This window comes from Pteropus vampyrus, unplaced genomic scaffold (assembly GCF_000151845.1).
Source record: "Pteropus vampyrus isolate Shadow unplaced genomic scaffold, Pvam_2.0 Scaffold304, whole genome shotgun sequence".
Classification (NCBI taxonomy): domain Eukaryota; kingdom Metazoa; phylum Chordata; class Mammalia; order Chiroptera; family Pteropodidae; genus Pteropus; species Pteropus vampyrus.
The window spans coordinates 44301-57164 of NW_011889085.1; the positions used below are offsets into that span (position 1 = coordinate 44301).

Genomic DNA, 12864 nt, shown 5'->3' on the forward strand with positions numbered 1-12864 from the left:
CATGTGCACCTAATACGCCCAAGTAATACCAGCTGACCTACAGATGCTCTATAAATATCACTGCGTGACTGTGGAGATGTCCTTCCACATGTTTGATCTGTCAGAAGAGCCCTGCATTTCAGAATTATGTATCTTCTCACTGTGACTAATAGTTGTGTGCTGACTAAGCCCCTCTTTCTACAGACTATGTTGATACCAAGGCTTTCTGTTAATATTTATATTGTTAATCACTTTTTAATTGAAACATGCTCAACGCCTTTACTATTTCTAGTTTCTATTTTACAGTGCTTTGATTTTAATTGATCTTAGTATATCCAGGTTGCCTGTGAAAAAGCTTCCTGAGCATTATCTCACTGCAGGTAGAAAGTTTACACTTTTATAGGAAACAGTGCTATTCCTTGACCTTTTCCTCCTTTCATCTTTGCTCTCGTTCCTCTGTTCATATCTCTTGGGCCAAAGGTCCACTTCTGGTTTTTCCCAAATTAAAGCAGTGTTTAGCAAGCACCTACTGGGTGCTATATGAGAATAAAAGTAAATATTAACCACAATCCCTGACTTCAAATGGCTTACAATCTACTTCCAAGACAAATACGACAATGTGAAACAAAAGAGAAACTTCATATTGCTAAATCGAAACAAATATTTGGGTGCCTACCATGTGCAAAGCTCTGTTCTTTACCCTGAAAAGAATTTTAAGTCTTGGGAGAGAGACACATATACCCAAAGTTAAGTATGAGAGTAAAAAGGAGTTGGAGGGAAGAGCTTGGAGAGGGACCAATCACATGGGCTGTGGCCGTTAGAGCATTAATATGGGGGAACTGTAAGATTAATCACTGTGCTAAGGTAGAAAGGTCCTTTTAGAGGTCATTTAGGTCATCCTCTCACCCTACAGAGGAAGGACCGTACAACCGCCAAGAGTTTATACAATGCTGCCTAAACTCTTCTAAATAGTCTTAAGGCAGACCAGTCTGTTTTTCGTACAGCTCTTAATTGTTAAAATATCCTTTCAACAAGTTAGAATCTGCCTCACGGAAACTTCCAGCCACTGCTCTCTGGAGTTCACAAAATATTTCGTTCTTGGCCAATGCCGGCCATGCCTTCGAGTATTTTAAGATACTTTTTATGAACCTCCTAAGTTTTTCCTTCTCCAAGCTAAACATCTTTATATCCTTCAAAGAGTCTTCATACGGTGTGGGTTCAAAAGCCTCCCCACCCCACCCCCACCCATTAATCTCACTCCTCTGGATGTTCCTGTGTTAGTTACTGTACCAAGGTCTGAACCAAGCACTGGAGGGACCATCTCTCCGTGGGGCGGACAGGTCTCAGTTCAAACCCAGCTCCTCAATTTCTAGCTACCTGTCTTTAGCCAGCTCACATCTCTTGGAAACTTTCCGCATGCAGAAGGTAGTTATGATGATAGTAATATCACTTACCTTATAGCAAAACAGGGATATGCTAAGCATGGAGCCTGGTACACTTTAAGTACTGAAATGGTAACTATTTTCATCATTCTTATTTACGGTCTAAGAATGCATTTGCAACTATAATAGCCATGTGACACTATTGAGTTAGTGAGTTAGTTATGGCCCATTTGTAGCAAACTAAAACCCACAAGCCTTTTACTTTCACTTGGACTACTATTAAATCACGTCACATCCTATACTTGTGCAGATGTTTCTTAATCAAAGTTCGCTTTGCCTTTATCCCTATTTGACTCCATATTTTTTGTTTTGAAAATGAAATCCTAATATACATAAACATAAATGTGAAATAATGTTAACGGTTAATATTAAATGAAAAAAAAATAAATGCAAATCATATGCATCCATTATTTCTATATAAACCATTGTGTATCCATTTGCAAAGCATGAAAGTAATTTAGGAGCTCGCAAATAATTTGACTTTCACCAGGTTCCTGTTCCCATAAAGTTGCTTAATTAAATAATACATTTTTAAATTTTGTTGTCATTGACATTTATTTTCTGCAGTCTTTTTTTTTTTTCCAAAAAGAACAGATTTTGTAAACTACAGACTGGAGAGTTTTCCTGTAAAGTAGAAAATTCTGAGATTATTTAACATAAATCTTGATTCCGTCACCCAATATATTAGCAGCTGCACCTGAATTTGTGTTATATGCAAGTTTCATAAACACACTTTTTATGACATACTGTGATAGGTTAATAAAAATACTGAACAAGGGAGGAGTTGAAAACAGAATTCTGAATCAACCTCTTTCCAAGCTAGCACAGTACAATAATACTCTAGTTATTGATGTTCCCGGATGTTCCTGTTGAGAAATGCCGTGCCTCTGCCACATGTTTGTCTTATGGATACCTTGAATTTTGTAACTGATCCTGTTAGTTATTTTACTTTAGTCTCCAGGGATACCAAATCCAAATTTGCAATCCGAGTCCAAACACTGACATTCATTCCTCACTCATCTGACTATGGTATTCAACGTTTCCCTAGCCCTGAGATACTTTTTAAAATTCTTTTATCCTTTTTGAAACGTAGGTTTTTTGTGCATGTACAAACATACTGCACGGGATGCTGTGATGTGCTACCCAGACTCCCTTTCAGGAAGGAATGATTTTCCGCCCCCCACCCCCCACCCCCCATTGCTGGCCTCCTCGTGAATTGTTCCCACTGAAGAGAGGCACCTATGCCAAAGGCTCACACCCTCCCCAGGAGCACCTAACTGCATTGTTTGTCAGTTACTTTGAAAGAAGTTTCAGTGGGGTGGGCAATAAAACCTGTATGGAGTAGACAAAGGCTGTGACTATAGACAGTTCAACAGAGACTTTTCTGAGAGAAAAGGGGCAGTGGCTGGAGGATGTTTGGTACGATCAGTTAAATGGAGGACTCGATAGGCTGAAGCATACAATTAGGAATGGGAATACTAACTGAATGAACTGGAAGTGTTTCCCACTGGGAAATACGTCAAGTCTAGTTTCTGAGGACTCTTAACTTCCTTAACTCAAATTCTCTTTAGAGTCTCTGGCCTAACCTATATTTTCTTTTAATTTTAAAAATCTGCTTTCCTATAGCCCACTTATTGTGTAGTTGTGCTTAGTTTTTCTTCCTTGGTTCATATGAATTCCAGAAGACATGGTCTGTTACTCCCACAGTAACACTAACCAAAATAAAGCTGGTGTGGTTGTATTAATATCAGACAAAACAGACTTTGAGGCAGGAAGCCTCACCAGAGATAAAGAGGGATATAATATGATAAAAGGATCCATTCAGGAGGAAGCATAACTGTTACAAATTTGTAGTCCAATAACATAGTCTCCAAATATATAAAATAAAAGTGACAGACTTAAGAGGACAAATAGACATATCTGAATCATAGTGACAGATTTAAACATACCTCTGTAAGCAACTGATAGAACAAGCAGACAAAAAAAAATTCTATAGAGCTATAGATTTGAACAACATATAATTGACATATATAGAACACTGTACTCGCAAACTGCAGAATATACCCTTTTTAAGTGTTCATAGAACAATTACAACAATTGACCATACATTTGGCAATAAAGCAACTCTCAATAGAGTTTAAATGATTCAATTCATATGGTGTATGTTCTGACCGGAGAGGTGGTTAAATGAGTATGGCCGCTTTGTAAAAGTTCATCGAGCTGCACACTTGTGTCTGACCCTTCTATTAAATATATTTTCTTTTTAATAAGACATACTTTTCCATTGCCTGTCACAAATCCCTTTCATCGTTTCAAAATATCTATGCCATTTTATTTACCTTCTTGTGTTCATTACTCATGCTCATATATACATCTCTAAATCCACATGTTTTCCGTAGGAGATGCTTTACATATATTATCCCAGTAAACCTTCACACCTATCCAAAGAGATAAGTCTTTTAACTCCCATTTTACAGGTAAGAAAAGTGAGAATTGGAATGGTTAAGAAGTAACTTGCAGTGGCCACTAAGTAGCGCTAAGTCAGAACAGGGTCTCCAAACTCTGATTCACAGGCTTCGCTCTTTACCTAACAAGCTACGTCTGCATTACTCCCAACTTTCCCCCTTTGCATTTTTTCCCCTGGGAATTACTAAAGCCCTCAATACAAATTCAACGTCTATTGAGTACCTCCTATAGGCTGGGTTCTCGTTTAATTGGCCAAACAAAAATGAACAGTCTCTCCCCTCGAAGGGCTCGGTCTGAAGGGGAGAGCCAGGCAAACGGTGATGCAGTGTGATAAGTGCCATGACAGGTGTGCACCGCGTCCACCGTTCTCTCATGTCCTTCGTGAAATTCGGTTACATGATTTTAGCTGGTGATCATTCTCCCTTTTCCTTCAGCCTAAAAGCCCTCTGGGCGAGGGCAGCCGGTGTCCTGCCAATACATTCTTCTAATTCTTGTGAAATTCAGAGTGGTTCCTAAGAGACTGGAAGCTTCCCAGAGAAGGGAAATGGTGAGCAAAGGCCAGGGTCAGGAAGGCGTGGTCTACTTAGGCCACTAAATAAACCAGCCTGATGGGAGCAGGCGCTGAAAGGCAAGTTTGGAGAAGCAGGGTGCTGCCAGATCCAGCCTACAGATTGCTCAGTAGGCCGGGCCCAGGCATGTGCTTGAGTCACTCGGCAACAAGGACTTACTGTGAATTATCAACTCTGATAAGATAAAAATGTTATTTTAAGATTGCTCGGGCTGTGATGTGTTCAGAAAGGCTGATATTAGAAGACTCTGAAAGTTGAGAGGCTGGTCAGGCCCAAGGAGCACGTGCTGGAGGCCCTGGAGGTAAGGAGCTCATGACTGATCAGAGGGTACAAACAACAGCAGTGCTTTAGCGGCTGTGATGACACAGGCAGGAACCCAGGGCAGAGAAAGGATGGAGGAGTCGAATTAGTTTGGAGAGTCCGTCCGAGTGGGGAGAAGGACATGGAGCTGGTAAAATGGCTCTTTGGCCTCACCCGCTGAAATCGCTAGCTGTGAGGAAAGGAAATGAGAACTTAAAGGGCGAGGTAATGAGTTGGAACAGCCCATCGAGGTTACAAACCTAACACGATGGGGGAAGAGGAGGCATGTACTCTTCACAGTGACCAAGCCAGAATGCTGGGCCATGTGCTGGGCCAGCTCGTTTACATCCAGGATCCTTTCTCACCCCATCAGCTAAACTGAAGAAAGTACAACATAGGTTGGAAGCCAGGAAGGAAGCTAGAAAACTAGCGGATGGTAGCGGAAGATGGAAAACGGTTGCCTGGAAAGGGACTAGGGATATAATCGATGCGAAAGGGGCCGAGAGATAGTAAGTTTTGAAGGACATATAGTCTGTTACAACTATTCTGCCATTTTTGCACAAAAGCAGCCAGACGGTATGTAAATGAGCGGTCATGGCAGCCAGGCCCAGTGGGGCCGCTCTGCTGACCTCTAGTCTAGGGCAGTGGCTCTGGCTCCTGACTACAGATTGCAGGCTCAAGGGGCTCACTAGCGGTTGCCCAGGTCCCGCCTCCAGGGCCGCAGATTTCTCTTCCCGAGCTGCCAGGTGATTTTGACGCATCCTGGACTGAAAACACTTGTTCTAGAATTGTCTCAGGACATGGCTGAAATTTTGTTTTAGTGTGTGCGGGTGGGGGAGTAGATGAACTCTGGAAGGAGAAGGACCCAGGGCTGAACTGAGGTCTAAATTAAGATTAGAACTGTTTTCAACGCACCTGACAAATGTCTCCAGTGCTCTTTATTTGAAGCGTTTGCGTGCACAGCACTACGAGGCGTTGTGCAGCCCAACATGTCTGCCCACTCATCACCCTTAGTTAAGTTGGCTCTGGGGGATGGAAGCCCCATTTCTGGAACCATTCTTTATAGGCCCCCGCGTAGTTGCGTGCCCCGCGGGACAGGCATGAGGGCAGGGCTGGGCAGGGCTCGGCAGGCCGCGCGGTCCCCAGCTGCTCCCCAGCCGGCGGCGCGCCTGCCCCATACCCTCGGTATCCGAGGCTCCGGGCTAGCTGCGTGGCCTGCGGGCCCCGCTTGCTCATCTGACAGAAGAAAATGAGATTCTCATCCTCCACCTTCCGCTTCTCGGCGGCGTACGCTGCCCGGAAAGCTGCGGGCTCCATCTGCGGGGCGCTCTCCCGCTCAGACACTGGGGGGAAGGGTCGGGAGGGCGGACGGAGAGCCGGCAGGTCCGCAACCTCATGAGGTTGGGCCTGAAAGGACTGGGTCCCGGTGGTCGAACCAATCTCCAGGGGGCCCCAACACAACATGAGGTGGCCGCCACCCCCAACCTCAGGACACAGCCCACCCGCGCGGGGAGTCAGCAAACCTACGGGGGACCTGGGGCCGCCTCCTGAACAAGGAGGGCGGTGAGGCTGCCACGCAGCACAGGCCTCGGGCCCAGAGAAGCGGGGCCGCCTCTGCCCACCCCGTCACCCCTCAGGCGGGAAGGGCGGGCTCCGCGCCCGGCCCCGCCTCCACCCAGCCCCTCCCTGGGGAAGCGGGGGGTGGGGGAGCGGGGGGGAGGGGCAGGGGGGCGGGGCGGGGCGCCGATGCTGTGACCTGGATCTAGCACGCGGGCCCGCCCCCCAACCCCATACTCGGGATGCTGAGCGCCCCGGCGATGGTGCCCTCGGCCGCCTCCTCCCGAGATCTCACGTCGATGAGCGGTGCCCGGCCGGCGGCCAGGAGCGAGCGGAGTTCCGGAAGCGACACGGTGGGCGCTGCGGAGGGGCAAGTGTGCCTGGATGGGCCGGCCTGCCGCGGCTCCCCCCGGGGGAAGCGTGTGCACCGCAGCCGCTCCTCGTCCCCCTCCCCCCTCCCCCGTCCTCCCGGGGCCACATGTGGGCAGGACGCGGCCCCCAAGCCCCGCAGGTACCTGCAGCCATGGCGCTCACCACGACCACCAGGCGCAGGAATGCGGCCAGGCCCGGCCTGGCCCACCGCGCCCGCATCTCCACTGCCCTCCCGGGGACCAGAGCCGGAGCCGGAAGGGAGGCCCCGCCTCCCGCAGCACCTGTCCACCGTGCGGCTGACGCTCGCCCGCCGCCCCCAAGAAACCTTGTTTGCGGCGAGACGCTGGTCGCCCCGGGTAGCAAGACTGAGAGCAGCTGAGCACAGAAGCAGCCCCCCACTCCAGTGTCAGCCCGACTCTCTCCACTCAGAGCACAGTGTGCCCCTCCGTTCTGGAGCCCTCAAAAGGAGGAAAAACAGGAGACAACTGGGGCTCTGAACATTTTATCTTAAAAAAGAAAAAAAAAAGGGAAAAAGAAACTGTCCCCACGAGGGAGAAGTGCCCCCCCTTCCGTGAGCCCCTGCCTGTGGTCCCCCCAGGCTCCAGACGTCTGCATAGGCCTCTCTTCCTGGGGCAGCAGCCTCTGCTCAACGCCATTCCTCCACTTCTGGCTACAGCCTGGCCCCAGTGTCCACAGGTGCACCTCTGAGCTCCAGGGACAGGCAGAGTCACAGGAAGTGCCAGAGTCCTGGGGCAGCCAGAGCATCGCGGACTTTCTGCTGGTCCTGTAAGCGAGCTCTGGGCCAGCCCCCACTTTCGAGTGTCCTTTCCGCAGCACGGAGACAGCACGTGCACTGTGCGAGGGGCCCGCAAGGACCCAGGGGCTGTGTGGCGGGGGGCTGGGCGAGGCTGTCCGTGCACGCCCCCGTGCTTTACACCACTGCAGGCTGAGCATCGCAGGGCCTCCCAAGACATGCCTCCAAGCCTCCGAACCCCCAGTCTCGTGCCAGAAGTGGGCAGCGAAGGAAAGGGGCATGGGGTTAGCCTGCTGCTTCTGGGCGATGTGCAGTCCTAGGAAAGGGGCCCTAGGGCCCAAAGCCTTGAACCCGTTAGTTGCTGTCATTCTTGATGACCACCTCCACCCCATGGTGCCGCAGCTGGGCTCGCAGCAGCAGATTCTTGTTCTTAAGATCTTCCACCTGATGTGAGAAGGAGGCGGTCAGGGGCGTGGGTCGGAAGACTGCCACAGCCAAGCCCCTGCACTCGACAGACACCCCGGTGAAGGGAAAGAGCTGAAGACAGAGCGCAGAGTCTCGAGCCGGCTCAGCGGCTACGGGGCCCCAGAGAGCTATAGTGAGGAGGGGGCGGTCTCACCTGCTGCCGAAGCACATCGTTGTCCAGCTGAAGCTGGTCAAGCCCCTGCAGCTCCTCAGACAGCCGGTGGTTGCTCTGCCGAAGCTCCTGGATGTAATCGCAGGCTTTGGACAGAATTCCACCTTTACTCTGCAAGAAAACGCCGGCAGGATGAGGATGAAGATGCAAGACACCTGGCTTGCAGTCACAGCACAAGCGCCTTTTGGACCTTGTTTTCCCCGGAAGAACCTCAAGAAGAGATGAGAAAACATGCTGCGTGCACCCACTCGCCCACTTCCAGAAACCGGAGCCAGAGCTCGCGGGCGGCCCGCCCCGGCCCCTCCGTGACCTGGCCAGATTTGGTGCTCTCCATGGAGCAGTCGGGGATGATCTTGGACAGCTGCACGATCCAGTTGTTGATCTTGTCTCGGCGGCGACGCTCCACTGTGGGCCAAAGTGCAGGACACGGGGCCTCAGCGAGAACATGCCGCCAGCCCCAGAGTACGATTACCTGACCTGTCCCCCTCAGACGTCACTGCTGTCCCCAGTCCCACCAGACAGCTCCGAGCTTCGCACTTGGGTCACACCTACCTTCATTATGCTGAGCCCTACGCTTCTCATCCCGAGTCGTCCGCGGCGCTTCAGACTTCCTGACAATGGAGCCCAAGGCAAAATGAGACTGGAGTTCGGAGTAAGGAATCGCACGAGACGTGGCAGGGCTTAAGACCACTTGTGGTCACTGAGAAGGCACAAGGGTTACTCACGGGGAGTAAGGGTGAGTCCTGGGGGCAATGGAGCGCTGGCTTCCTCCTTGCAACACTTCTTGTGGCGACATCATCACAAAGAACTGACCTGGGAAGCGATACCAGACTAGGAACCTCACCAAGCTGAGGCCAAGGCCTTGGGGCCCCCCTCTAGAAAGGGCGACCTCCTCCTGCGGGACAGGCGGTGCCAGCCCCATGCCGGCCCAGGTCGTGGTGATGGTCAGGGCACGTGAGCGAAGGTCACTGCCTGCACACACGTCTCACCGCCGACCCAAGCCCCTCAAGTCATCGTCCTCACACGGCATCTCACCAGTGCCAGGTGGCGTCGCCTGTCCCAGCAGTGCCTCTGAGCCCTGCGTAGTAACCACGGCTGCTGTGCTCCCTGACGTGGACCCTGCTGCCCCATCTCCCACGGCAGTGCTGGGGAAGTAGGTATAGTGCGTCTCAGCAGCTGTCCCTTCTGTGTCAACGGCATCGTCACTGGTGAACGCACCCTGGATCACCGCCTGGAAGCGGGGCAAGAGAACAGAGTCGAGTGACTGTCAGATACGCCGTGAACTACTCTGCAGCTCCTATCCCTTGAGGGAGAGGAACACCCAGAAAGGGACAGGCTAGTGCCTCAGGCCAGGCAGCCCTAGATGACCACCATGCCACTGGTTCCCTTCTTCGCCTCACTCTTCGGAGCTCCAATCCCTTCCCCCGCCCGTACCCCTGTACCTGGGTCATGGATTGAGTAGCAGGGTAGCCACTGATGGCACCGGTCCCCTCGGTCTGGCCATCCAGCTGCCCCTCGGACACCTGGATCACCCTGTACATCACCTAGAAGCAGGGGCGGGGCAAGGAGGGAAAGAGTGAGGGCGCGTGCTCAGGCTCCCAGGGCCCCTCACAAAGCTTCTCTTGGATAGGGCCGCAAGCGCGCATCCTTCAGAGACGACAGACCCAGCCATTCCCTGTCTTGTCCCCATCGGGGGTTTCAGCATAGCCCCGCCCCATGCCAACGTGGACTCCAAATCTCATACTCCGCCCTGCCCCCCAAAAGTCCACATCTTCACCTCACCCTCTGAGCCAGGTCTCCCTATAACAGGTTCAGTCACCTCCCTCAATCCCAACCCCAGGTAACACCTGCAGCCACCTGGCCCCCTCCCTTACCTGGCCCCCATTCTCAGTTCGGAAGACGTACTTGACGTTGGGGTCAGGGAAGGTGGCGGCTGACTGGATGCTGGCGATAGCCACACTGGTTGGGTCCTCCCCCGTTGCCACTGCCCCTGAATTGAAAGGGCAAAGGAAGAGTCTGCATTAATGCCTTCTCTGTCCCACCTGCATGTCATTCTCAAGGAGGAGTGCACAGGGCATGGCCCGTGGGGCAGGGAGGAGCTGTGCTGGGCTCTCGGTTCTAGCTCACTTGTGTTTCTACCACTCACCTTCCTGGATCTGCACTGTCCCCTCTTCCGTTTCAGCTGTTTTCTGCTGCCTGTTTGTGAAGGGACACAAGGGAGACTAAGGGAAGAAGTGAATGGGAAGCTCGCTGGCCCCACAGCACATGGCTCCCCAACTCCTTGTAACCCCAGCAGATGCGAGGTGAGGAGAGATTAACTGTTTCCTACGAACACAGGTGCCGAGCTCAGCACGGAATGGGCACGACCCTGTTTCATACCAGGAACAGCGCTGTGCGGCATGCGACACGACTTGCATTTTATAGGTAAGAAACCAAGTCACAGAGCAAGCAAGTGAGGGAGCTGAGACCTGAGTCTAAGTCCACCTGACTACAGAGCCGGGGCTCCCAGCCATTCTGCATTCTCCCAGGCCTCCCATCCTCCAGCCCGGCCCAGCCCTACCTCTGCTTCACTCACCCCTTCATCTCTCTGTGATGGGGCACATCCGAGGAACTGGTCCTTCTTTGGAAGTCTTCGTATCTCCTCACTCACAGCCTGAGGGCTAAGTCCTGGTAGAAATCGGGGAGTTTGCAGTGACTAGGAAACTGAACAGCCCTCTATATCTAGACCTTAGGCTCCTTGAAAACACAGGAAGGAACACAACCCAATCATCTGCAGGCGACAGTCGGCCTCCTCCATTCTGATGCTAAGGACTGGGCTACCGAGATGGAAATGCCACTCCACAGATAGTGTTCTTGCCCTGCGTTCTTGCCTCACTCCTGGTGGACGGGGGACAGTTATACTGGAAGACTGAGAAGCAGTATATTTCCGGACGGATTATTAGTAAAGCCATCTTGGCCTGCCATGACATGGGGTTTAGGGAGGGCCACGTTCAGAACACCACTATCAAAAACACTGGGAGTGTTTTTGACGGCAGCTGATGCTTCTTCCGGCTTCTTGGCCACAAACTGTGACCCAAACGATTTATGTTCTCAAATCCAGGAAAAGAAGACCTGGAGCCCACCACAACTGGAAAGCCCTCCCGAACCACAAATACCAGGCTCGGCCCTTGGGCCCCATTACAGTGACAGGGCTCTTGTTTTGGGGTCTCCAGATTTATGTCATTTGTCATTAGTTAAAGATCCAAAAGCCCAAATGTATCATCTTCAAGCCCCGTCTAGTTTATTCACTTAGAACGAGGGAGTCGCTAAAATGTTGCCATGACAACTTCAAATCAACTGAGCCATAGCAAAAAGGGAAAAAAACCCAGGTTCTGAAGAAGAGACAATGGGAGAGGAATCCATCCACAAGGCGCCTGCCTAGGACCCTGACACTCAAGCAGGGGACAGGAAAAACAAAGGGTTGAGCGGACGGATGCCTCCAGAAATAAACGGCTACATATTAACTAACATAGCAGAAGCAATAAAATAAATCCCACACGAAAGGGGTAACTTTTGTGTCAATTCTCTACCCATAGGTCCCCCAAACCTTTCGGATCCAAGGGAAATCTTCAGCGGATGAGCCTTGTAAAGCCCGGATCCAAGGAAAGTGTGAAGCAAAAAAAAAAAAAGGAACTGAAAGTGAAACTGTCCGGAGGAAGTAACGCTGCGAGAAGATCCCAGTCCCAGAGGGGAAGCGGCGCTGGTGTTTCGGGACCACCTTCCTCTCCATCCTCGAACCTGAGTGCGGGGGAAGCGCCCCTCCGGGCTTGCTGCGCTGACAGCGGGAGGAGGCGATGAAAGAGAGAGCAGGGCACTGGAGGCGTCTCTATGGCCCACAGCTGTCAGCCAGGGCCAGCCTCTGAGGACACCAGCAACGGGTCAGGCTACTTATTCGAATCTTAGCTGGGCATCCGGAAGCGTTTCCTGAGCGTTAGGGGTACGCGACACGGAACCCGGGATAGGACGTGTGGCCTGCACGCTCAGGCAAGGGGGGCCCGGCAGAAGCCGTGCGCCGTCTGGACACAAAGGGAAAATGATCAGGTCTCGCAGGGGTCCGGGGACGCGGCGTCCCCCGCGGGCCCGCCAGGCGGCCGGCGCGCGCCTGCGCCGGGGCTCCGGCCCCGCGCCCCGGCTCCGCGGAGCTGGCGGGCGAGGGCGCCGCGCTCGGCGGGCGCGGGAGGGCGGGACGCGCCGGGGGCGCTGGGCCAGTCGGCCCACCAAGCGGGGAGATGAGCGAGCCCGGCGCAAAACAAAGGCTTCCCCCCAGGAATCCCCTGACCTGAGCAACGGGAACGAAACGAAGGCTGCCCTTCCTCGCCGGCCCACCCCGTCTCCACGCTCCCGCCCGGTCTCGCACTCACCGGCCGAGCGCGCCTCAGCCGCCGGTTCGCTCCGACAGCGCCTCCCTCTCCGCACTCGGGCAGCTCCATGCACGGCTGCGCATGCGCGCTCCCATCCCGCGGCCATGTAGGTGAGGGGCGGAAGTGTCGCCTCGACCCCCGCGCCTGCCCGGCCTCTGAGCCGCCCACTTCCGGTCGCTCCACCTTGACGCGAGCCGAAGAGTGCGGACGGCGGGGTGCGGCTGGGGTCCAGAAGGGGCGAGCGCCCGGGAAGAATGACGCTGGAGCCCCGCGCGCTCTGGGCAAGAACGCCGACTTGTGCTACCGTCTTTCTGCCGGACAGGGCCTTTACATTCAGTTCCCGGGAAGGGCGTTGGGCCGGTGTAGATCAAGGGAGGCACCTCGGTCG

General features: G+C 52.8%; 3 protein-coding genes across 7 annotated transcripts in view; all 3 read right to left on the minus strand.

The window, feature by feature from the left end:
• Window positions 1–5517, minus strand: part of F11R (F11 receptor) — a 22267-nt gene extending 16750 nt beyond the window's left edge. The window contains exon 1 of the mRNA XM_023521497.1: window positions 5446–5517. Within this exon, the coding sequence (XP_023377265.1) occupies window positions 5446–5517 (72 nt within the window). The remainder of the gene's footprint in view (window positions 1–5445) is intronic.
• Window positions 5518–5659: 142 nt separating this feature from the next.
• Window positions 5660–6904, minus strand: TSTD1 (thiosulfate sulfurtransferase like domain containing 1). The gene is made up of 3 exons (XM_023521498.1): window positions 6829–6904; window positions 6551–6778; window positions 5660–6099 (listed from the first exon to the last, which is right to left on the minus strand). Exons 1-3 carry the CDS (start codon window positions 6902–6904, stop codon window positions 5771–5773), a joined length of 633 nt encoding a protein of 210 aa, XP_023377266.1. The 3' UTR covers window positions 5660–5770.
• Window positions 6905–7171: 267 nt separating this feature from the next.
• On the minus strand, window positions 7172–12597 carry USF1 (upstream transcription factor 1). 5 transcript variants are annotated; one of them, XM_011376993.2, is made up of 11 exons: window positions 12477–12597; window positions 10652–10743; window positions 10223–10272; window positions 9951–10066; window positions 9519–9620; window positions 9112–9307; window positions 8802–8889; window positions 8629–8687; window positions 8387–8481; window positions 8059–8187; window positions 7172–7883 (listed from the first exon to the last, which is right to left on the minus strand). In XM_011376993.2, the coding sequence occupies exons 2-11, from the start codon at window positions 10657–10659 to the stop codon at window positions 7794–7796; spliced, it is 933 nt and encodes a 310-aa protein (XP_011375295.1). In that variant the 5' UTR covers window positions 10660–10743; window positions 12477–12597; the 3' UTR covers window positions 7172–7793. The 5 variants fall into 5 exon arrangements, with proteins under 5 accessions (XP_011375295.1, XP_011375296.1, XP_023377245.1 ...); XM_011376994.2 differs by having other exon boundaries at window positions 7794–7883; window positions 9982–10066; XM_023521477.1 differs by having other exon boundaries at window positions 7794–7883; window positions 12395–12592.
• Window positions 12598–12864: the final 267 nt, after the last annotated feature.

What these genes read in the sequence shown, in the direction of transcription:
- TSTD1 (XM_023521498.1), bottom strand. Translation starts at nt 6,904, where the DNA reads ATGCGGGCGCGGTGGGCCAGGCCGGGCCTGGCCGCATTCCTGCGCCTG. An exon ending in GGTGAGCGCCATGGCTGCAG is followed by an intron (nt 6,779 to 6,828) that starts GTACCTGCGGGG and finishes TGGCCCCGGGAG; the next exon opens with GACGGGGGAGGGGGGAGGGG. An exon ending in CGGGGCGCTCAGCATCCCGA is followed by an intron (nt 6,100 to 6,550) that starts GTATGGGGTTGG and finishes CCTTCCCCCCAG; the next exon opens with TGTCTGAGCGGGAGAGCGCC.
- USF1 (XM_011376993.2), bottom strand. An exon ending in GACAGTGCAGATCCAGGAAG is followed by an intron (nt 10,067 to 10,222) that starts GTGAGTGGTAGA and finishes CTTTCAATTCAG; the next exon opens with GGGCAGTGGCAACGGGGGAG. An exon ending in AGAGCACCAAATCTGGCCAG is followed by an intron (nt 8,188 to 8,386) that starts GTCACGGAGGGG and finishes GTTTTCTTGCAG; the next exon opens with AGTAAAGGTGGAATTCTGTC.